The 26,259-nt window shown below is 36.5% G+C and overlaps 1 protein-coding gene across 11 annotated transcripts in view; it reads left to right on the top strand.

Annotated features, from left to right (window-relative positions):
* Window positions 1-26,259, top strand: part of LOC129776872 (protein disks lost) — a 654,166-nt gene that overhangs the window by 557,986 nt on the left and 69,921 nt on the right. For all 11 annotated transcript variants that reach the window (XR_008743174.1, XM_055782770.1, XM_055782772.1 and 8 more), the window contains one exon: window positions 22,822-22,953. Coding sequence is in view for 10 of the 11 variants with exons in the window: in XM_055782770.1 (XP_055638745.1) it covers window positions 22,822-22,953 (132 nt within the window). In the remaining variant the exon portion in view is untranslated. The remainder of the gene's footprint in view (window positions 1-22,821; window positions 22,954-26,259) is intronic.

A 26,259-nucleotide genomic window follows, 5' to 3' on the forward strand; every position in this document is an offset into this window, starting at 1 on the left:
GGTTCCAACTTTGTTCGGCGAAATGCCGTATAACGAGCGGCCGTATAGCGAGGTACGGGTGTATCGCAAATAAATAAATTCATTATGCGAACTGGTAAACTTGTTCAAACAGTGCATACGGGGACGCATGACATTATCTCGAACTGTTTAAATATTCTATTTGTTTGTTTTATTCCGCAATAGCCTTAAAATTTGAAATTTGAGAATATGTTTTGATTTTCTCAAAAATTGTAATTTAAATAGCTAATGGTCACTGATTTTTACGCATGACGAGTATACTTGCCAATCACAGTCAACTGGTTAATTGTGTTGTGTTACGTGAAGCAACTTGTTATAACAATTGCTAATAATATTTTAGTAGCAAGTATTATGATTGTAATTTGTATTAATAATTACCAATCCCACTTCATTTTTACTGAATTTTTCGTCTATTCATTGTTGAGAAAATTATGTGGAGTTTACTCACTTAACTAATCGCAAAGTTTTTGAATTGGTAAGGGAACAGGGAGGTCTCGATTATATACAGTGTCCGATTTCTTCTTACTGTATGTAATCGAGTAAAAAACTTTCTTTTTGATTATTTTCAATACATTTATTCTTTGTTTTTTAAAATATAAAAGTAATATTTAATTGCCCTTTAAGTCATAAAATGCCTTATTCACATAAAAAATTCGAACTCTTTCAGGAAGTGATAGAATGTACTGACTCAATGACTGAGTTATTGAACTTTATCTCTGTTTTGGACTCTGTTTACCTTAAACTGGCTCGAATTCAAAAATTACGCTGTGTAGGACAATTCTGTTGCTTCCATTTGAAAGATGAGATAAATCAATACAGGATATAATTGTGAAACTTCCAAAATAGTGGATTTATGTAACATTTTAGAAGCGAGAAACTTTAAATTTAGTTGTTTCCAAGGTTAATGTTAATGTTCATTTTATTCAAAATCTCATAATAAACTTGAATGTTTCTATCAACCAAATTAAATCTTTCTAACCGCTCTTCAATTCGATTTATGACACCCAACTCCTCTTTTCTTTTGAATGGCGTTAACGTTCCCTGTGAAACTTTTGTCGTCTCAACGTATGCATTAATCAGCGTCATTTGTTAATACTTTGTTGAGATTTCTTAAGCCAAATAACACGCCTTGAATGTATTCCGAGGGGCAAGCACTTGAATACGCGTGACCACAGTGCAAGTCGAAGGAAATTTCGTTGACGAAAAAATCCCCCGGCCAGAACGGGAATCGAACCCCGGCGTGATAATGTGAGACGCTAACCACTCGGCCACGGGTGCACCCAACTCTTATCTCTCTTAATTTCTCTGCAATATCATTTTAAATAATTCCTGTCGAATTTTCAACTAGAATCTACTAAAATCATGACTTTTACACCTCTGTACTCATAATAGACAATTAATTTTCACTTTAACGCTGAAATATTTAATTTTCGCTTGAAACAAGTCATATTTGAAATAAAAAAAATTAACTGTATATACATAATCGAGTCTAAAATTGTATATGATTGAATCATATACAACCGACAAAAAAATTAGAGGAACAGAGTGCGAAGTCGAAAATTTCAAGTGATTTTTGACATGCTGTAACTTCGTGAAAATCAACGCAAACATATGGGATGTACATCATTTTAAAGCGCCAATTTTAAGGTATTATAATATTTTTCGTACATATTTTTAGCTCGATGTGTGTATGTTTTGTGGACAACAATATCGGGTAGAAATTAAAAAAAAAGTTGTTGACTAACATAATTTTTTGCAAACCAGCTCTAAAGCAAACCCAATTAACCTTATCAACCAGCTTTCATTTGTTTTTTTAGAACGCTTCTGTAGGACCTTCTCACACAGAGATATTTCTGTTTGAATTAAATTACCCCTTTCGTCTTTGATGATGAATAATTCAAGAGGTAATGATCGCATCACACATCGAGAGAGAGCTTTGAAAACTCCAATAAATTCTGTATAAACTTAATTTATTGTATTGACGAAAAAAATATTAAAAGTTTTCGCAACGAGTTGAACAAAAAGTGTCAAAAACAGGTTTTTTGTAGTGTTTTAGAAAATTGTTTGTAATTTTGCAAATATTGCAGTAAATTCTAATGTTTGCAGGCAAATTTAGAAGCTAGTATATCCCTTACCTTCCTGTGAACGCTTCATATTTCAGCCGTTTTTTCCTAGCCGATAATAAATTAGAAGAGTACTTCATCGATGTTTGCGTTGATTTTTCACGACGTTACAGCATGTAAATCACTTGAAGTTTTCGACTTCGCACTCCGTTTCTCTATTTTTCTGTCGAGTGTATAATTGAGTCAGTATATAATCGAGTTTGTATTTTATCGAGTCCGACCTGCATTTTGCATGAATAAAATAGAGATAAATTGTTTGAAGAAATTTAGCTATAGGGGTCGATGGTATCACTTTATTCTGGAAAAGGGGTCTCTTGTCCAACATAGTTTGAGAAACCCTGCTGTAGACGATGACCGCAGACGAAAATAAAAATAAACAAACCATTCATTGTCTTAATTCAATGTATGTAAAAAATGTAGAAAGTGCAATGTGTGTTAAGAATTGTTACTCGATGTTATTTGAATACCTAAAAGGCATAGTGCTGACCCTAACTGAGCTATTTTCTAAACAACCTCGCATTTCCGTCAAAACTTTATCCATGATATAAATTATCAGATACAATTTTCGTTCAGGATTTTTCCCCAATTGCAGATAATGTGTTACTTTGTTACATAGAACACATATTTGATTCGGAAGAGCGTGTTTATTACACTCGAAAATCTATTATCATTTTCGCTTCAAAGAAATGGAACAAGAAGCTCAATCTCTCGCTGCGATTCGTAGGAATCGCAGCCGTTCGCTGTCTACCTTCGAGTTAACGTCGATAATGAACTGTTGCGACAGCCCACGACATCGTAGAGTGACGCTGTCCTGACCACATCGAGTCGTGATACAATACAAATAAAAATCCATCGAGCTTCTCGCCACTCTCTGGTCTCCTGGTCTCCTTGTCTCCTCGAACCGCATTTTCATAAGTATTGATTCAAAATGAGAATTGACGTTCATAATGAATGAAGTAATTGTGGCGAGATCTCGTTGTTTAATGTTTATGCAATATCCGTATGGCTGTTCTGAACTTCCTGGGAATTTTTCGTTAAATAATTTCTTTCTCTGGATTATTGTTTCTCCTTTCGAGTCACAATTTCTCGTGTCGTTCGGCAGTCGCCTACCATCATTCCAGCAACGTCTTCAGCAGCATGCGTATTCGATCAATAACGTGATTATCATTTTGCAATCAAATTTATTTTGCAAATTTTTGAATGATTCATTGTACTCATTCAAAAAAAAAACAGCTCGCCGACGATGCACCTGGCTTTAGGTGAATGTAAGATGAAATGTGTGGATGAAAGTTCGAAGAAGCGGATGTAGTGCCATCTGTCATTCAACAACGTATATAAATTCGTTATTTTTGAAAAACATACGACGATTACATTATTTAAATATTTTTCATACATAAATACTAAAAACGCGATTAAAAATTTGAGATCGTGGTAAAAATTTCGGGTTGTTTGTCTTTTGAAGCCAAATTAAAAAAAAAATCAAAAATAAAAAAAAAATATTCCGAATTTTTCGTTCTGCATAGACCTACCCTAATCGGAATTAAATGTGAAGTAATCGGTAACATAACTGTATCATAAATAGTTTACGACCTATTCTCATGTTTACCAAGTTTTTTGTGCATATTTTCACAGAAATCGGTCGAGCCGCTTCGAATGAGTTCGACCACGAACATCGTGACACGAGATTTTTATCTATATATATGAAAATGGATTTCTGTCTGTCTGTCTGTCTGTCTGATTCTTATGGACTCGGAAACTACTGAACCGATCAACATAAAAATTGGTATATAGGGGTTTTTGGGGCCGGGGAAGGTTTTTGTGATAGTTTGAGACCCTCCCCCCTATCTGAGGGCCATACAAATTAAACAGAAATTTCTGCATTACTCGATAATTAATCAAGCAAATGAAACGAAATTTGACATGTGGAGGTTTAAGGGTGCTATAAATGATTCTATGGTGGTTAGACTCTCCATCCCCCTCATTGAGGGGGGGCTGCCATACAAATCTATATATATAAAAATGGAGTGATGTCTGTCTGTCTGTCTGTCTGTCTGATTCTTATAGACTCGGAAACTACTGAACCGATCGACATGAAAATTGGTATGTAGGGGTTTTTGGGGCCGGGGAAGGTTTTCGTGATATTTTGAGACCCCTCTAAGGGGGGGCTGCCATACAAATGAAACACAAATTTCTGCATTACTCGGAAATTAACCAAGCAAACGAAAGCAAAGTTGGCATGTGAAAGTTTTAGGGTGCAATAAATGTTTCTATGATGGTTAGACAGTCCTTCCCCCACTCAAAGGGGGGGCTGCCATACCAATGAAACACAAATTTCTGCATTACTCGAGAATTAATCAATCAAATGAAACCAAACTTGGCATGTGGAGGTTTTAGGATGCAATAAATGTTTCTATGGTGATAAGATACTCCTTCCCCCTCTCTTAGAGGGGGCTGCCGTACAAATGAAACACAAATTTTCGCATTACCCGAGAATTAATCAAGCAAATTAAACCAAATTAGGCATATGGAAACTTTAGGGTGCAATGAATGTTTCTATGGTGGTTAGATACCCCTCCCCCCTTTCTTAGGGGTGGCTGCCATACAAATAAAACACAAATTTCTGCATTACTCGAGAATTAATCAAGTAAATGGGCGGGACGAAGTTTGCCGGGTTAGCTAGTGAAACATAAATTTCTACATTACTCGAGAATTAATTAAGCAAATGAATCCAAATTTGGCATGTGGAGGTTTTAGGGTGCAATAAATGTTTCTATGGTGATTAGACACTCCACCCCCTCTCTAAGGGGGGCTGCCATACAAATTAAACACAAATTTGTACATTACTCGAGATATAATCAAGCAAATGAAACCAAATTAGGCACATTGAAGTTTTAGGGTGCAATAAATGTTGCTATGGTGGTTAGACACTCCACCCCCTCTCTAAGGGGAGGCTGCCATACAAATGAAACACAAACTTCTGCATTACACTAGAGTTAATCAAGCAAATGAAACCAAATTAGGCATGGGGAGGTTTTAGGGTGCAATAAATGTTTCTATGATGGTTAGACTCTCCACCCCCCTCTCTAAGAGGGGATGCCATACAAATGAAACACAAATTTCTACATTACTCGAGAATTAATCAAGCAAATGAAACCAAATTTGGCATGTGGAGGTTTTAAGGTGCAATAAATGTTTTTTCGGTGGTTAAACACTCCACTCCCCTCTCTAAGGCGGCTGCCATACAAGTGAAACACAAATTACAGGGGGCACACAAACACAAACTTCTGCATAGCTCGAGAACTAATCAAACACAATTTGGGATGTGAGGGTGTTTGGGTATGAGAAATGTTTATGTGATGGTATGACACCCCTCCCTCCTCTATAATGGTGAGGGGGTCCCATAAAAATACTACACATATTTTAACCAAAAATATTCCAACCAAACATGATAATTGAAAATTTTCGGAAAACTCTGAAGGAAAAAGGGAAAATTTGGAAAATTAAATTCACATATGTTGTTCAATTACACAGTGACAAGTGTTGATAGTCCATTTGATGTTTGCGCTAACGAAATTGATCTTTGTACGAAACTGGAAATGAATTTTAATGTGATTAAATGCACTCCTATATCTTCTTCTATCTATACCAATAAAAGAGTATCGCCGAATGTGTTGATAAGCGCACAACTCGAGGAAGGAATTGTCCGATTTAGGGCTGTCTTTATTCTATCATATTTTCTGTATAAAACATTTATTCCATGTAACGGAGAAACATGTTATTTGCAAGTGGTTGAAAAATCTTGAACGAGAATTGTGTCTGAAACTAATATGATATTACTAGCTGACCCGGCAAACGTTGTTTTGCCATAAAAAAAATCATTTTTAGTGAATATGTTGGTTGTTGAATAAAAAATAACTAATGTATTGTAAGTGTGTTTAAACGTTTAAACGATCTACATATACGTGAAACGTTCGTTACTTTTGTGTTTGACATACCGAGGAATAGACCGCCAAGTCGATGACCACCGACAAAAATTTAAAAAAAAACACACACTATTCTTTGTATTCCATTCCCGTTGTATTTCATTAACGAATCTGAAGTGAAAAAAGGAATATATTTTTGTTGTAAAGTAGACCAATTGAATGACGAATATCAGTATAAATTTCGTTGTTGCAAATGTATTTGTTGCTCTTCATCGAACCACAGAACTCAACATTAATATGAGCATTGAATGTTTTGCTCAGCTGAGGCGAATATGGCACTGCCCAACGATTTTCCATGTCAATGTATGCGTTGTTAATTTTCATGAGTGATTGTCTGTCTTTATCAGTTTTCAGTCGTTGATATATTGGACATCCACCAAAGGTTGCGGTCGTGTCGTTGGTGAAATCTTTAAGAAAATGCATTATACATTTTACATCTGCCATGCAAGGCTATAAAAGTTTTAGATTACCGCACGGTCGTGAACCATGTTTGGGGTAACGATATCGAGCAATCACCTGACCTGGAAGCAATTTTAAGTTGTTGAAAGTTGAATGAAAATTTTTATTCGATGTTGTTTCAATACTTAGTACCACTGAAGAAGAAGATGGAGAGTGTCGTTTGAACGGTGGGTGTCAACGATGAGCTCCAGATTGTTGTTTCTTCTTCGAATCAAAATTTCTCGCTGTGCAGTCGCCTACCATGACTCCAGCAATGTATTCAACGACATACGCATTGAATGTATACATGTGTTCTCCCGTCGGTGTTATATTAGAATTGATAAAAATAACGTGATCGTCACCTTGCAAACCGAACATGTATGATATGAAGAATTTCAATAATTCATTATGTTTATTCAAAAAAGTCTTCCAGCTCGCTGGCAATACGCATGGCTTTAGCCGAATTAAGGTTATTGACGCATGTGAGGATGAATGTGTTCAATGAAGTGAACATAGCGCCATCTGTCATTTAACAACGTAAATAGATTCGCTCTCTTTGAAAAACAAACTACGGGTCGATTATTTGAATATTATTTATACCAAAATACTAAAATCGCGATTAAAAATAGGAGATGGGGGTGAACCTTTGAGGTTATATGTAGTTTTATCCCAAATTTGAGAAAAAATTAAAATCAAAATTATTTAGATTTTTTTTTTTGCATAGGGCCACCCTAATCGGTATTAAACATATGGTAATGTTTAATACCGATTAGGGTAAAATTCCGACAGAAATGTGTTTCCCTAACACAGACTTTAAATCCAAGGAGCGTGGGGAAATTGGCATTTCAAATACATGTAAGTCGGGGGCATTCTTGAAAATCGCTCGAGCCGTTTCGGAGGAGTTCGACCATGAACATCGTGACACGAGATTTTTATATAAGATAATGATGAGTTTTGTTAGAAATACTAGCAATTTTATAGTGAAAGGTAAATTCAACGGTGTCGATTAGAAGATCAATCAATGGACAGTTTTGCGATTGGATCCATGAACTTGCGCTTAGTAAGGAAATGTGAATGTTTGAAGATATCGAGAACAAAAAACAAATGTTGGGTGGAACGAAGTTTGCCGGGTCAGCTAGTATATGTATAGATTTCCATGCATCGACTCTCTCTGATGTTGGTTACACCTGTCGTATGTTTCCTATCTTAAATGCCATGTTCCAATTTCATTTGGAGCAACTTCACGCCAAATTGGTCGGTCGCTACCCCGATTCTTTTCGATAGTTTTCATAATTCATACATGTTATGGTAACTACCCAAAATAACCATTTTTATCAGAATATGGCTTTATATTTATTAATTGAGTCCGTTCTACAAATTTTTTGACGTGGGACTACGTCTAACCGGAGTATATGGGGTAAAATGAAAACCTAAACACAGAACATCCAGAAAAAATGAAAGATTCCGAATGGTTATAACTCGAACATTTCTTACTGGATCGGAAAGATGTTTGCATCAATTGATAGAGAATATTTCCACGCTTCTATCGCACTTAATAAAATGTTATTTTTCATTAGATAAACAATTGATTAACTGTAAAATGTTAAGCGTTATCTAAACGCCCTAACTGCCTCATATTGATTGGCCCGATCTACGGTTTTCCTAACACAGCCATCAAAACCAAGCAGCCTTGAGGAAATTAGCATTGCAAATACATGAAAGTATGGGGACTTTTGTTCTCACCGAAATGTGTTCCCTAACACAGACTTCAAAACCAAGCAGCGTTGGAGAGATCGGCATTGCAAATACATGAAAGTCGGGGGTATTTTTGTTCCGACAGAAATGTGTTTCCCTAACACAGACTTTAAATCCAAGGAGCGTGGGGAAATTGGCATTTCAAATACATGTAAGTCGGGGGCATTTTTGTTCCATCTGAAATGTGTTTGCCTAACACAGACTTCAAAACAAAGGTGTCTGAGGAAATTGACATTGCAAATTCATGCAAGTCGGGGGCATTTTTGTTCCGACTGAAATGTGTTTGCCTAACACAGACTTCAAAACCAAGATGTCTGGGGAAATCGGCTCTGCAAATAAATGCAAACTGCGAGTACTTTTGTACTCGCTTGCCTTTGTGCAAACTAGAATATGTTTCCTTAACACGGTCTTCCGGGGGTACTTCTGCACTCGTATGTTTTTTTTTGCACTCCGAAAAGTGTTTTCCTAACACGGATTACAAAATCGGGAACGAATGCCACGCTTTGGCTCGGTTATTCAAGATTGCATTGAAGGATATGCCTTCATATCTTCTGCTCACTGAATTCCTACGCATACCATTTGATGATTAGGCAAGATGTTGATAAACAATTGCTGCGATGACGCCTATTGATTAAACAATATGCGTTCGACGTACATGTCAAAATCGAAACTGAGTGCCTGAAGTTCATCAAATCAAGTAAATTCGCGGTTCGAGAAGTACGTACACTTGAGAGATGCAAACTTCAGAAGGAAACGTAAAATAGAATAATCATTTGATCATTCTTCCGTTCACATATTTTGTCCTAGGCATCATACGAAATGTAAAAGGACTATCAATAAATTTACTTGTAACGAAGAACATAATCTATCACAATGCATGAATTGACCTTATATATAATTATACAATCGTTTTACTCACAAAGCAAATATATTGAATTCAATTGAATTCGGGAATTGTTTCATTCAATCAAAAATTCAATCAATACAAACAAATGATTGCTACGCTAAGATAGTCCCACGTCAACCTTGCGGTTATATCAGAGATGTAACCCACTCATTTTTTTATCCTTGAAACATGAGTATTTCCCTGTGTCCCTGTTTGCTGAATCGTCGCTGTGCGAAGTATCCAAAAATTACAACAAATTTTTATTACATCATTTACGCCACTCCTCCTCCACATATTAATTTCATAGAACTACATCAAAACCGACCTTATCGTAATTTACTTTTCTCTTACAAAAGCAAAGCAGTAACGGTGAATGCTCTAACCGCCTTTTCGATCTCACTCCTCAGCCAAAATTTGATCCTTTAAAATGTACATCATTACCGCTTTTGAATCACTTTCCCTATCCCCCGAAGAAACACAACTAGTGTACAATGCGGATTCGCTGAATGGTGGAACCATTATATCCTCCACAATCTTGCTTTCTTCCATTGCTTACACACTCGACGGCGATAGCTTTAATTTAAGCTACCCCAGGTGCCATTCCTAAAAGCTGAGTGAGCATTTTCGTTGCTAACAGTGGCCACCGGGAGCGAAACGACAACCAAATAATAATAGCTTTCTTGAAGTTAATCCGCCCTGTGGCAGACTAATCGAAACGCGATATTAATTGCAACCGGATATTTGAAACATTTGTTACAATGAATGGAAATTGAGCTTTCACTTACAAATGATGAATGCGTTCTTGCGTTTCGTTATCATATTGTGGCATGGTTTGTTATTACAAGAATATAATTATTCTGGTAAAGTTTGAAGAACTACTTCTATAAAAATGGAAATTTAATGGAAACGAAAAAAGAGGTAGTAAAGGAATATCATTCACAGATAAATATCAGCACAAACATGTCGCTATCTGTTAGGGTTAATCGAAGCTACTTTCATGAAATAAATAGAAATGAAAGCAAGCGCCCCCGAAGATTTCTCAAACAATTACAATCCCTCGATACAGCTTATAACTTTGTATGCAAACCTTCTCCACACATTTGCATAATCGGTAATCGGCAGAGACATTCGAGACTGCTTTTTCATTAGCAGTCTTCGGCGCTACCAAACATTTCCAACAATTTGGCACAGGAAAAATCGTTCCCCTTATCCGACACAAACACGTCCATTCCGGAAGATGGAATAGATGGCTGCTTATTGAATAAATTTCCGATCAACCCCTTTGGTCTCGCTTGACAAAAGTTCAACCAACACACACACAGCCACGCATTAAATCGGGAAAACGAGTCTTCTCGCCATCCACCAAGCCTTCCGATGAACTTAATTTTAATTTTATGCAAAAATAGCATAGTTTTCTCGCTGTGAGCGTATTTTTGGTTAGCGCTTGAAAGTTAAATATTTATTATGCTGCGAAACACGGGAATCCTTAAATACACACACACATACACATACACACATACCACACGAGACGGCGATACGGATGGCGGAAGAAGCATTAAATATTCAGGACTATTGGGAATTTTATGAAGCATTTTTATCAAACTTGTTTACCCCCTTAGCCTAAAGGTTGTGTCCTGTTACTACCACATGGCGAAGAGAGTGGTCGATGGAGAAGGGGAGAGTTTTTATGCCACTTTCGAATGGTCCTTTTTCATACTAGGTTCTGGCGAAAGTTTAGCTATAGCCAATTTTTGTTGCTGTCCTGCTGTGGTGGACAGTCACCACTTTGATGATACCCGTGTTTCTTTATGCTGGGGTTGTCGGAAATGTAACGAAGAGGTGACTTTCTCTGTAGAACGTCTGAAATTCTTGAGTGAGAACAAGAATCGATTATGTGGTGAGTTATTTTTGGTGTCGTTTATGTGTTTTAAATGCACTTGGATCGAACCGGATTTCTGTTGTAAACTTCTGAAAAGCTACAGGAAAATTGGACAGTGTAGAGAAACTGTTGTGAGGAATAATGGAAGAAGACCTGAAACGCGTATCCAAATCAATAAAGTATATAATAAAAAATTATGAATGATGGATTCAAACTGAACCCTTTTCGTTTTTATGGTTACGGAAACTTTATCATGTTAGGTGTTCAATAATTTATGGCTAAATGGCCTAGTCAAAAAAGAAACACAGCACTGCTTTTATGTTTGGGATGAGATTGGAATCCTGGACACCAATATGAGAATTCGGACGGACTAACGTATTAACTGACACGAGAACATTTTCGTTTGAATATTCTTTGAATTTTTTTTCTCTTTTGATAATAATGACAACTTTCCGATGTCGAGCTATACTCAAACCACCTGCATACAATTTCTCAAATAATTATTCCGTCTTTTCTCACTTTGAAACTATTCTTACGTCACATAAGGACAATCCTACTGCGGTTGATATGTTTTTTGCAACTTTAAACTTTGTACCGTATTTTGAGTATACAGAAAATTCTTAAATTCCTTAATATTCGTATTCGCAAAGATTTCACACAACTGTCTTCAACATCAAATGACAACTTCAAATGAAGAGTCTTCGTGATATCATCGGTGAACATGATGCTAGATTACTTGAGCAGGGTAACACACGATTCCTTTCTCTTGAACCTTCTATCGAGATGATTCTTAGTATTTTTGAAGGATTGCGCTCTCATTTTCTTTCACAACAGAAGTGTCCTGTTTCACTACGGGATTTAACTGAAAACCGATGCTTTAAACTATGATTGCTTTCTACTAGAGATATCAGTTGCTGACCTTTCAAACATTTATTCGTCTTGTTGAAAGAGACGGTGTATCTGCAACTGATATTGCCGTTAATTTTGATGATTTTATTAGAATTCTTTTCAGCGTCAAATCTTCTTCAACTCGATTATCCCCATGGTTAGCCTCAAGCTTACCAGCAACAATCTCTTCATTTGTGGTCAATGTTATCACGATATTGAGCATGTTGTTTGGTCGTGGGAGGTGCATCTTGTAGCCAGATCGAATTCAGAAAACTCTCTTCGGGGCGAGGGAAACAACTCACTGTACCGGTGTGGGATGTGTTGGCTCAGTTAGACCAAATCTATCATTTCATCAAAACTATCGATCTCTGTGTGTAAACATTAAAATTGTCCAAATCTCCTTATGTCCCCTCCTTTCTATGATACAAACATGTCAACCGACTAACTTCGAGTATATTATTCTACTCGATATTATACGTATTTTTAATTTTTTTCATTATGGTGGTCCGAAAAATTTATTTTTCCCTTTCTATCCAATAAACTCGGGTCTAATATTTTGCGATAAGGAACAAAACTACGAATTTGACCAAAAATATGAGAACCACTATATCGCTTTGGCTTGGAATAACTGTATAAGAATGTTTAAGTGTTTGGTTTTATTTTTAGTTTCATTCACTCAATAAAATTCTAAATAAATGTTTTTTTTTGTTTTTTTGTCGCTTACGTGTCCCGTTTTTAGTCCGGAACTATTTGGTCAGCCTAGTTATGGCACACATACAGTATGAATTTCTTAATTTATCCACAACTGATCATTTCAGCCGTTTCCTTCAAATCTTTCACAAAAACTATGAAGTTCGAAAAAAATTATAATTCTGGTGAAAGTCAAATAGTAATAATTATTTGAGAAATAAAGATCATTCAGTTGCTGAGACAAAACTGCGCAAAAACAAATGAAACAAATATATTAAGTGGACAAGTGTGATTTTACGGATTCCAAATATATGGCGAATATTGTTGTACTGGCATTAAGTTTCAACACATGTATTTGAGAAGTGTGTACATAAGCTTCTTTTGTTCAGACCATTTTTATCGTATCGAATTTTGTATTGTGAAAGCGCTATTTTGTTACAATTGACGTAGAACTACGTATTTTATTGAGGGGTGCCAAATCAGAAAACAGGTCACGTTTTTATGAAATAAAGTTAACGTTAATAACTATTTTTTGCACTAACGGATTTAGGCGAATTACATACCAAACGAATCGGAAATTCCCCAAGCCCATAAATTGTTTGTTATGCTATGTATTACAATCCCCTGGTGTGTAAATGGAAGCATTTCCATTTTCCCATACATTTGTTCTGCTCATTTGTGAGCTTCCCAAACCGTGCCGTTTAGAACGAGCAACTTATCGGCGAGCAACGAAGGAGAATTATTTGAAGGCTCCGTGAACAAAGAAAAGAATAAGATTAAGAACGAAGGGGAATATTTACCCACAGCATAAATATTGGATCTCGCTGAGGCAAACTTTCAGTATCGTACTAGATACGAAGCAATGAATATCGCTTGTTCTTCTTTCTTTTACGTCATCACATGTCTTCGTTTTGAATTGAGCTGTGGACGCGACAAAATTACTCAAGCTAGGCTATCATCGGTCCAACAAGAGAATATTAGTTCTGGAATTTCTTGTGTGATTTGGTTTCGCTTGACGGTAGCAAAACTCTCTCCATCAAGAATGACAACTAAGCTAGTCTAGACCGGCAATATTAACAGAAAGGGCGTCTGTTGAGAAGAGCGCAAAACGGAGATAAGTGTGTGTATAGTTAGATGCTTCAAGCCATCGATTTATGGATATTTGTGTGCGTACGTGCGTGCTTCATAACCCGTGCGTAAAAATAGTACATCTTCGCTACGCTGAAACTGTATTTGTATCCATTTGTATCTGCTCCAGTGTGCATTGGCCCTGTCGCGATGCAACAATCGTCTTATTTTTTTTGATGCTATGATGGATGATTGTTTGGTGGTGCAAATTATGCAGCCGTGATGATAAATATAAACATAGAGGGGAATTAGTGGGAGGGAAATATTTGAGCTAGGGTATGAGTAATGAATATTCTGTCCTTTTCATTACTCCCATCAGTTGACATCGCTTGTTTTCCGTCGTCATGAGGGCTTTATTGGTGCCTGAAGTACATTGAACTGACGCTATGGCGAAGCAGGCGTTAAGGTTGTGCGCAAAATAATTATTTGGGGAATACCAAGCAATACTTTGCTTGAAAGCATCGTGAATGTCGTGCTGGAATGTAATGAGTTATTTGGGTTCGCGTGCCAGTTGCAGAACCACATTCAACTAGGATTGCATTTACGCTAATATTCGTCATAATAAAGCAATGCTACTCTTTTCGAGGTTGTTGAGATTATTGTTGGGTTTATTCCGTTCATTTAATAACCAAGAAAGTAAATGTTGTTCTTGAATTTTGTATGTGAGTTTGTTCCGCTTGCCGGTAGCAAAACATTCTCCCCTCATGATGACAGCTGCGCTTATCTCGAGCATGAGAATGTAATTCAATTTTTTTCGAGGCCAGTAATATTAGTAAAAGTGTTTCTTTAGAGAATAGCGCAAAATGATGAGAAGTGTTTATATTCATAGTCGCTTCAAGCCACCAATGTATGGCTCTGTATGCATGCCATGTTGAATGCTTGTTTGGTGCTGGTTAGTCTACGTTGTACGAACGATGTCTAGAGGTGAGATTCCACTGAGGCAATACAAAATAACATGTAGCATGATATTTGGTATATATTATTTATATTATGTTATAATTAATATCCGAAGTTATGAACAAGCGCCTTGGATTAAATTACAGCGTAATTGTACGTCAACAATGCGGTTTTGTTTTAGACACGACATCCTATATTTTTTTTATAAAGAAAAGTGAACCTGCATCACCTTCCCAAATTTTCCAAACTTTGTTCACTCATATTACTATTTGCCATCGTGTCGATCATTTCTGAAGAGCGGTTCCGATCTTGTATAGAAACCAAAAATTGGTTTGGCAGGTGTATCGAAACAACGAGACTTCTACCAGATTGGAATCCGAGTATTGTCTGAAAAAAAAGAACTTCCGATGGATTCCATACTTTCAATGAAGTAGCAGTAAGTTTAATGTTTAATACCAATACCTTTTTATGAATAAAATCTGTTAAGTCATACTTGTGCGCCTTATGTATCCACATAATTTTACTTATAAGCAACTTCACGCGAAATCAACCGAAAACGGCAGATTTTGACGCGTCCCTTTCCGTTTTTCTAAACCTTCCACATATGATGTCAAATGCCAAAAATCACAATTTTTGTTTTCATATGACAAAATTTAATAACGACTATTTTTTTTGATGGGGATATGGAGAATCATTATCCTTTAAAAAAAAGTAGAAGTGTCTGATCCTAGGAGCACGGACGTAAGTTTGACGTAGGACTGTGATTGTTCGGAACAATTTTTTAAAATGTTATTCTTTTCATTGCTCAGAAATCGTTTTTTTATCTTTTGGGACTCCAAATTGTGGCCCTCATGTACTTATGTCCGTCACACGGGTTATAACGAACGAAAAACAAAATTACCTTCTGGCGGAAGGTTCAACTGTCCAACTTAAAAATAATAATGAATACTAGTGTGACACAGAACAGGGTGGAATAGTATTTGGATCGGTGAACAAAACAAAATATGTCGTCATTGATTAAATTGAATCTAAAGTTTATGAGGAAAAAACTAAGAAATGTTGAAAATACTTACGATTTCGTGATATTTTGAGACAAAATACACATGAAATCTTAAAGCTATTTTATTTTTTAATGGATAACTATGGTATTGTGATTTCGGTCCCTTGTCTAATTCTTATTATTGGCCTTATTCTAAGTCATCGGGAGTAGCAGTTTTTTTCAGTGAAATAATGTTCGTTTGCCGGCTATATTTTACGTCACATACACTGACACTGGGGGCCATAACAATATAACGTTGGTATCGCTGCAATGATGATTTCCTGATGAATAATGATGTTCTATGGAATTGCAGCCTCTCACTAAGATAGTGGATGAGTGGAATACGTTTTACTTCAGCACAGAGGACATCAAAAATTGGCTGGATTCATGATTGACTTCGAAAGATGCAAGAAAAATGGGAAAAACTGGTGGCTAACGATGACCAATATTTTGAATGATGTATTAATTCATTTTATTACTCAGATAAATGTGTTTTTATGGAAGGAACTAAGTTGCAAACCAAATATAACAACTATCGTGGGGAACTTTTTCTAGTTGACATATAGGCGGTCTAACACGATTTTATGTTTGTTCCCCCTCCACCATTATTTCAGATTTCAATAGAAATAAAGAAGAACGTGCTTAATGGTCACCATTCGGATTAACTTTTGGAAACGCAAAAAACAACAACAATGTGTGCGTGTGAAGCAATAATACAGAAGACCTGGGGTGGCATTGCGTATTTCGAAACGAGTAACTCGTTTCGAGAAAATTCGAGTTTAAATCGAATTGGTTGTAATATTTCAAGTTAATATTTTCAGTGTGCAAGATTTAGAGCAAAATTAGTCTCGTAGAGAAATGTAAAATTTTTGGGTCCCTAAACAAAGCTAAGTCAAAGTGGTCGAAACGAACAGAAATCACTCGTTTCGAAATGCGCAATGTCACCCCTGTTCACCAGAGGTATGAAAACCGTAATTGGCGTCGACGCTCGCTGGCAGGAGCAAGTAGCGATGTCCGGTAGTCGTTCGATATACAAAAGTCGATTATTTATCGTATACCTAATGAGTACCTAATAGTCGAAGCGGATGAATGTATTTCTGTCGATTAATCTATCCAAAATAATTCAGAGGGACACTGGATGGATAATGATTTTTTTGATTTTTTTTCGATCACCCAAAGTTTACTTTTTCGTGACGTCTCATCATTCCGCCTCTGTAAAACTTCTTGGTCTGCATGTCTTTCTTTAGTGAGTTGATTCATTTTCATTCTTTTCTTTTTTTTTTGTTCCGTCTATTTCGCTGTGAACATTCGCACAACTTTCATGTTCAAAATCATAGTCGATGAGATGCGTCGTTCCCATCTCCCGAACAAAAGCCACTTTTAGTGTCCAATTGTGTTTCAGTTTGAGACTCATTTTACGATGTTATTGTTGTTCAATCATATACTTGGACTTGTAGGAATAATCATACACATGGCGTGGTTATTTTTCCAAAGTTATTTTCGATGTGGGCACGCGATTATCAATGTTATTCCCAATATTCATTTATTATTTATTATTATATCATTTATTATTTGTTATTTTCTCACGAACATGCTGAAGGCCTAGTAGTGTTCAATATTATTAAGGCTCGTCAGCACCAAAATAGTTGCTATTTGGAACAATCCTTAATCTTACCGCTAAACTCAGCGGGATTTCATGTACCATTATTGCTGGTGATCATAGTATGAGCGATAAAATTTCTACTTCAAAAATGTGTACATAGAGTTCCCACAATCTGACACTATTTGTTAGCTCTCTTTTTTAGTTCTCTGTTATTTTGATTTTGAGAAAAACAGAAGGAAAGTAGTCTAGATTTTTTTTTGAGAGTGCGATGGTTATTCTTTGAAAAAAAAAACTGTCTTTGACTAAATTGTTACATATGATGGAGCGCTCATTTTTATGTGTCAAAAATAGGGTGATCTAAATTTTGAATAAAATCGAAATTGTAACATTCTTATCTTTATAGATAGGGGCAAACTTTATATTCCAAATTCAACGAGTAAACTGGCTTAGGATGACTTTTAGAGCTTACCTAGTAAAACATTTTGGGATTGATCCTACTCAAATTACTGTTTGTCGTTCTTTCTGGGACAAGCACTACAAATGTTTATTGTAGCATTTTAAAGGGAGTATTCGACTCTACATAATGTTAATGTTTTAAAAATATGTATTTTTTTTTGTATTTCAGAAAACTAAGTATGAAATATTGAGTTTTTGGGTAATTTTTTCCATAACATTGGGAAGGATCAAGATATTGACAAGATTTGCATTGCCAAATGTTTGGCTTGATAAGCTCTAAAAGTTACCCTAAGACAGTTTCGATGTAGAATTTGAAATGTAGAAAATGCTAAAACCTACTTTGTCGAAGATCGTTATTCTTTGAGCTTGAGCTTGGGTAGACTGTACAATTCGTAGTTGCTCTCCGTGATTGACCTGAACCAACCAAATTGCACAAATAACACACAGAATGACGCTTGGGACTAGCAAATCATTCTCGTTATGCAATTCTCGGTGATTCGATCTTTAAATGGTTAATAACGACGCCGGCCACGTCCTTACAGTCACCAGGGGAAGGGAAAGAATGTTAGTATTATATTCGCCGCCCGAAGGCCAGAAGGGTCGCATCTATAGCGTGGTTCCCTAGCGTTTACCATGGAAGGGATATTTGTTAGTGGGATAGGTTTAAAATCAGGATTCACTGCGGTAAGTGATGTGATTCTGTGAACGCTAACTCTAAACTGCTCGACGAAACTAGATCTAAAAAATCGAAGGTATTTAAGGTAATACACTGCCGGATGTACGATTCTATACTTTCTAATCGCTAGAATATTATAACAAAAAATATGATACGATTATATATGATTATATATGATTTCGACACCCGACAACGGAGATTATCTTTGAGAAACCTGAGAAGGTCACCAAGAAGGTCTACAATAAGAAGGATCTACAATACATATCGTGCCTTATTGGTTCGAGAACTTTATATTTTCCACATATTTTCACATCCAACGACGGAGGTTATGCTTGAGAAACCTAAGAAGGACACTTGAAAATCTACCTACGATAAAACGAATCTATAATATATTTCGTGGACTATCACATCGCATGCTTTGTAGCTTTTGGAATACTCTAACACCCGACTTACTGAACTCTTGGAATATTTCAGCATTCGACCTACATTGCCTGCATTGCACTTCGTGACCAATCGCATCGCATACATGTTAACTTACGGAATATTTTGACACCCGACGTGAGTCGATATTCATGAGAAACATAACCGCGAAAAATTTCTAAAACAAAACGGACCTACTCTGTTTTTATTCGAAACGATATATATTTGTTGTATAATAATGCGATTTGCTGTAATTCCACTGCGATTATGCGCTTGTCCCATCACCCTCAACAACATTTTACACAAAACACAACTCTACAGTAACCAATCTAATCTACGCTTGGCAACGCCTAAAACAACATCACTACTTACGGGTGATGCAAAAATACACAAACATACTCCACCTATAGTACACACCACAGACACAACCCCAAAAGTACACAAGAGCACACAAACACCAACCACAGCCAGACAAAAAGTAAGCACTTCAAGAGCTCTACTCATCCTCGTGCACACCTCATGGGAATTGTCGAAGATCGTTATTCTTTAGACAAAAACTTACTTCGCCAAAGTAGTTACATATCATACAACGCTCATTTTCATCTTGTCAAATAGGGTGATCAAAATGTTAGGTGAAATCAAAATTCTAACTTTCTCAACTTTATTGATAGAGGTAAACATAGCTCGACAATGTTGTAGCCCCAGTTATTTTAAGCTACTTTGTAGAACAAGTTTTTTTCTAACGAGTGTTAAATAAAAAATGAAAATTTTTTCAATCACATATAAAAAAAATTTTTTTTCATCGATTTCAGTATTTTTTATTAATAACATAATGCATTTTCTTCAAAAAAAGGTCAGTGAATGTTTGAGTATGGGCCGTAAGAACGTTGTACGGCACTTACGTCCATTTTCCGGATACAATTCCGGATTCTTGTAGTCAGTTGCTTCGTGTCCTTGGCCCTCCAATTGTTTGTATACACTAGGGCACTGAGTGAGCCAAAGAAATCCTCTATTGGGCGGCACTGGGGCAAGTTTTGTTGGGTTACGATCTTTCGGCACGAACGGTATCTTTTTCTCGTCAAGATACGCCAGCGTCTTCTTGGCGTGATGGGAAGACGCCTTGTCCGGCCAGAAGACGTACTTTCCATCCGCGTGATGCTCGTTCAGGAACGGCAGTAGGATTTTATCGAGGCACTCTTCTCGATAGATTTGTAGGTTGTTTGCCAGACCGCTCGGCTTAAACCAACGCTTTGAAATGCCCCGGTCGGAAATGGCGATGTACAACATAACCTTTTTTTTCAAACTTGTGCTTGAACTTGTATTTCACTTCAGGTGGTGTGGATGACTTGTCGCTGGAGTAATAATTATCATTTCCTGGAATATGTGTTTTGGACAGCGGAAAATAGCTTTCGTCGTCCAGAACGAAACACGTCCCGCGGTATTTTTTGGTCATCCACCGACACTGTGATTTAACCGACTCAATCTGATCCTCCGTGTACTCCGGTGACCTCGTCTTCTTCCTGCAGACGATTCCTTCCATCTTGAGGGTCCGATGGATCAATACGTGGGAGCAGCCATATTTCCGACCGGCGTCACGCAGGCTGGTTGCGTCCTTGTTATCAAACAGCTTCTTTAACTATGTCTTCCTCTGCTTCGTCATTATCGTCACCGGACGACCACTTCCGACCTTCCGCTCTACGCTCTACGGAACTCAGGATACGATATACCGTACTGACAGGTACATTTTCTTCCTTAAAATGTGCCACCCTGAACTTTTTTCCTTGCTGGAAATGCGTTTCGTAGAACCGTACAATGCGTTCGCGGAGCACGTGCTGTTTCGATGCCATCTTTGCTTTGACTAAATTCAAACTCGCAAAACCAAACACGCCTTCTGTTTCTAGGGAGCCCAAAGACCAATTTTCTTGGAGAAAGAAAATTTTACGCTCTTTATTTGAGTTACTGAAAGGTATTGAAAAAATTCTCACTTTTTATTTAACACCCGTTATCATATATAAAAATCAAATTCCATATGATTTTGATTTAGACATTTGAGTAGGATGCAGATATTGAAAAGTTCTGCATCGCAAAATATCTGTTTTGATAAGTTCTAAAAGTCGTCCGAAGAAAGTTTGCATGTAGAACCTGAACTATAAAAGTTAGAGCGAAAAATCCGTTTTTTTATGGTTACTCTTATGTAACATAGAACAAAAGCGCTTAATCGGTTGTAGATAGAGAGAAAAAAACATTGTTCTACAAGGGACCTTAAAATAACTGGGGCTACACCATTGTCATACAATGTTTATCTTTATTTATAAAGAAAAAAAAGTTAGATTTTTGACTTCGTCTAAAATTTTGGTCATCCTATTTTTGACAACATGAAAATGAACGCTCCATCATATGTAACAACTTTATCGAAGACAGTTTTTGTCTAGAGAATAACTGTCGAGTTCTGGATGCAATTTTCCACCTGAATTCATTCCCTGGACCGTTGAACAAAGGCCAATCGAGTTGGTATTGAATTCATCATATTTAATAACATTGATGAATCACTTCAGCTTCGTTATTTAATATTGAAACATTTCGAATCGTTAGTTTAATTTTTTTTATTGATATGAAAACACGAACATAATAGAATACGAATAAATCTCAAATGGCAGGCCAGATGGGAACTATACGATTTGTATCGAACTCATTGTATTTGTCTCATTCAAAAGGCAATTATTATTCTGCAATACAGACCAACAGAAAACAGTTGTTTCCAAGCCGCAATATGGTTTACTCCATACTTCACTCATTTCGCCCTTAATTCCATTTGATCAAATTTAATTAAAAATGCTGGTCTTCATCAATCAAAACGCGCGAATCTGGAATAATACAGATTTAAATCTCACAGATGCCCCCGGTTGAACCTCGATTGATAAAGCTCCCTTTCGGTGGCATTCATATTCAATGCAAAAACTGAACCCTCCGTCAAGGGAAAAACAGAAGTCGGGTCCCTCTCGGTCGGCCGAAACAGAACACCAACAACAGGAAGTCCTTTATTTTGCCGTCGAATTGCTTACCCTCGATGATATTTTTAGCCAACACCAAGCAACAAATGGTGGGAGGCGCGTCTCAGCCCAAAACAAGGAAGCGCTTCCAACGCAACCGGATGGTGGTGGCCCTTGGTGTGTTTTTCCCGCTCCCTGCGCTCTCTAGCTCTCTGTCTCTCAGTTGCGTTTGTGTTGCTATTTATGCGTCTGTCTGCGACTGTTTCATCTCACCAATACTAAACAAACTGCAGACGGAGCCTTTTTTTCCCATTCGCGAAACGTGAGCGCAAAAGCGGTAATGATGGTGGCACGTGTTGGTTATTTATTTGTAATTAATTATATGTCTATTCTGGAATTGGGTAACGAACAATAAAAATGCTGTTAACATTAGATACTCATTTTTCTGGGTTTCGAGCCGACTGTTTTCGTGAAAATTGTTCATCCTCAATGATTAAACTCAAAGTTTCTTATTACGATGCTTGCTTTTTGTACAAGTTAAAGAATTATAGATTCTAGAAAAACGACAGTTTATTTGCGACAGTTAAGAAATGTTGGCGGACTTTGGAAGACCACCAAATATTCCGCACTTCACCTTTTTTCGATGTATGACTGAGATGGTAAACGTCCTCTCTCTCTCAGAAGAGAATGTGGAGGTGAGCGCGAGTGAAAAGATTATAATCGATTCCATTTCCCAAGCTGTTTACCTTCAATGCCGCCTCGAAACAAAGAAGCCGAGAGCCAAATTTTGTCCTCGATTCAGCTGCATCCTGTTTCACAAACTCACTGGGAGATAAAGTATGGATTCGTTGTTGGAATAACGACAGAATCCATTGTTTGGTGTATGTATTGGTACTCTTCATTAAGATGTTTTTTCTTTGTTTCTCTTTTCTTTTCAAACAAACAACAACAGGCTCGTGCAGAATCAACAACGACGATGCGTGTGCTTGCTAAATTTATCGGCTTTATCATATCAAGGCCATTCAACTACGATGGCTGCAGGAACTCCACTGTGGACAATCGGCAAATAGAACTTAGGAACAGGGTAAGTTTCAGGGTTGATTCGTTTAATTAAATTTCGGCTAGTTATCAGCCAGTATTAATTGATGGTTTGACAGAGTTTGCAACAGTTTTTGAATGTGATAACACGTTCTTAGCATAATGAAGCATCCTAATGATGAAGTTATCCGTTAGATTAAATACATGTTGGGTTAAATGTGAATGCCCAACGCAGCAATTAATTCTGGCTTGACATCCCCTTTTCGCAGACCCAGTGATTTAAGGTTGTCCCCTTGAGACATTTTCAACATTTCTCCTAGCAGGGACGTGTGACATCATTATTAATAGGTTCGGAACAATTAGTTACTAATATCAAATGTGTTGGAGAATATATGATATATTATCGTAAATGGGGAGAATAAACTCAAGTAACACCAACAAATTAGGATTTCAATGCACCAGAAATGCATTTTTTCTGATTTTTTTCGAAGGATAACCCGGGGATCTGCAAAATTTTGTTTGTATGTTTTAACATATATTCGACAGGCACGACAATTTTTTTTCTGTTAAAATATATAACATATAACATTTGATTGGGACACTGAATGACCCTTGGGAGTAGCGAACCATTGCCAGTTTCGATGATTCGAGCTTTAAATAATCAAAAACGATGCCAGCCACGTCTTTATAGTTACCAGGGAAAGGGTAGAAATGTTGATATGATATTCACAGTCACAACTGTCGCCTCTGTAGCATGGATCCCTCGCGATTATCATAGAAGAGATAGATGTAAGAATAAGGATTCACTAAGGTAAGTGATGTGATTATGTAAACGAGGACATTCGACCACTTGTAAATATCAGTGCAATTTTGTTCAGTGGAAGCACCGAGCCGATTTTCATGCCGTCTGGTGGAGAGTGCTTGTATATTTTTCATCACATGCACACTTTTTTGATATTTTGATGTGTTGCTAAAGGTAGATTGATGTGGTTAAGAAATGCAAATAATGGTACTGGTGGAACAAAACTTATCATGTGTCCAAATTTATCATGTGACACTGATCGTAAAAATGCTTTGAATACGGGCTGAATGAAAAGCGTGGCAAGAAAAAATCGGGACTGAACGTGTTGAACGATAAATGCAAAATTCAGCCCGTTCGTCACCTAAAACATTTTTTAGATAAAAAAAAAAGTGTAAAGCGGGTCCCAACAAATTAAGATACTTACATTTGACTGATTTTATTCTTCTGTTGCAGACATATAAATCAAAACTGATTGTGTCGGTTTTATGATACAAAATAGATGATTTCAACTCTGTGCCTTTATACAAACACTCAGATGCAGTGTTATCTTAAACACCTCCTGAGGAGCCATCAGTTAGAATCTTCAAAAACCAAGATTTCTACTCCACTGTGTCAAAAATAACTGATCATTTCTGTCAGAGTGAACCAAGTTTATTATTTAATTCTATCAAAATGTGTACGCAAACGAATTTAAGCACATTTAAACAGATATCTGATAGCTTCAAGAAAAAAGTTTTGTTGATTTGAATTTGGTGCTTGAGATTTGTTTAAGTTCAATGTACAACTGATTGACACATGGTCCATTCTGGCGGCACATGATATAGAGCCATTGGGAAAATTTAGTCCTTAAAGTGTAACGATCAATTTTAATTAAGCTGGCCAAATAATTCAGGAATAAAAACGGCGAAGGAGATTATGATTTTTGGAAATTTTCTGTTTGTAAATTATCATAGCGTTTGTGTCGAGACTGTTCTGTTGTCCAAATTTTGTCATCGTAGGAAAATCATTCAACTGATGCGATACTAAAATCCAAACACAAAATCACTGTAAGCGTCGTACACAAATCACGTAACAATAAAAATGCGATTTTTGGACCCCATCCCCCCTTATGTAACAAAAAGCAACGCAAGACAAACCCCTCCTCCCCGCTAATCTGTACACAAAGTCAAAGTCGTTTGATTTTTTTTTTAGCTTTTTAAAGTAATGGAAGTAAGAATATCAACGTAATAAAATCAAATATCTGCCAGGACGGAACCAAATGTTCATACGGAAGTTTGTTATATGGAAGTAGTGGTTTCGAAAGAACTTTCGACAAATTCATAAAATCTCGAACAACAGTGACGGAAAACTAATGCTCACATCCAGGGTTGCCAACTGTAATTTTCAAAAATCAGTAATAATGAAAATAATAATCAGGAAGAAATCAGAATGGCTCTCATTGGGTTGTTCTAGACCGACTTTTGGGAAAAAAATCATCATTCTTATAGGCAGACTTACATTTTTCATAATTTTATTCTACATTCTTCTTGTTTCGTTCTAGAATCTTACACCATCTTTCCCACAGCTTAGAAATCCTCGTATTTTTTATGCTGACCGTCCCATATTTGTTTTAATTTCTTTTTTTATTTTAATTTTAATTCTCTTCATTAACTTTTTCTTTAGTTAATAACTCAACTGCGAAAAACGTTCCAATTTGAGTTTGCTCTATTGTCAAATTAGAAAGAAATTATATATATATATATATATATATATATATATATATATATATATATATATATATATATATATATATATATATATATATATATATATATATATATATATATATATATATATATATATTCAAAATCCTTCCAATATGGGTATCAAATGAAAGGGCTTGTTAATTAGAATACAATTATTGATGAAAAATGTAAATCCACGATGGCGGCCGCTACAAAATTTTGATTGCATATTCCCTCAGAACCCCATCAATATGGGTATCAAACGAAAGGGCTTGGCTAGTAGAACACAGTTATTGATGGGAATTGTAAATACAAGATGGCGGTCGCTCCTAAATGGTGGATTACATATTTCTTCTAAACCGCATCAATATGGGTATCAAATAAAAAGGATTGACTAGTAAATAGTTATTCATGAAAAACGGAAATCCAAAATAGCCGCCACTACAAGATAGCGTCATATTTTTTTCAAAACTCCATCAATATGGGTATCAAATAGAAGGGCTTGACTAGTAGAATACAGTTATTGAAGAAAAATATAAATCCAAGATGGCGGCCACTACAAAATGGCGGATTACATATTTTCTCAAAACCTCATCAATACGGGTATCAAACGAAAGAGATCGACTAGTAGAACACGGTGAAATCCGCCATTTTATAGCGGCCGCCATTTTGAATTTTTAAGATAATGAAATACGCATTTTTATAATGTCTACAGTGATAAAGGTGTGTTCCAAAATTCAGATCAATCGGTCAACAGGAAAGGGGTTAAATTTCTATTATTGTGGGACAGTTACCCTCGAACATACAAACGGGTCATATAATCGAC

This window comes from Toxorhynchites rutilus, chromosome 3 (assembly GCF_029784135.1).
Source record: "Toxorhynchites rutilus septentrionalis strain SRP chromosome 3, ASM2978413v1, whole genome shotgun sequence".
NCBI classification, from domain to species: Eukaryota; Metazoa; Arthropoda; class Insecta; order Diptera; family Culicidae; genus Toxorhynchites; species Toxorhynchites rutilus.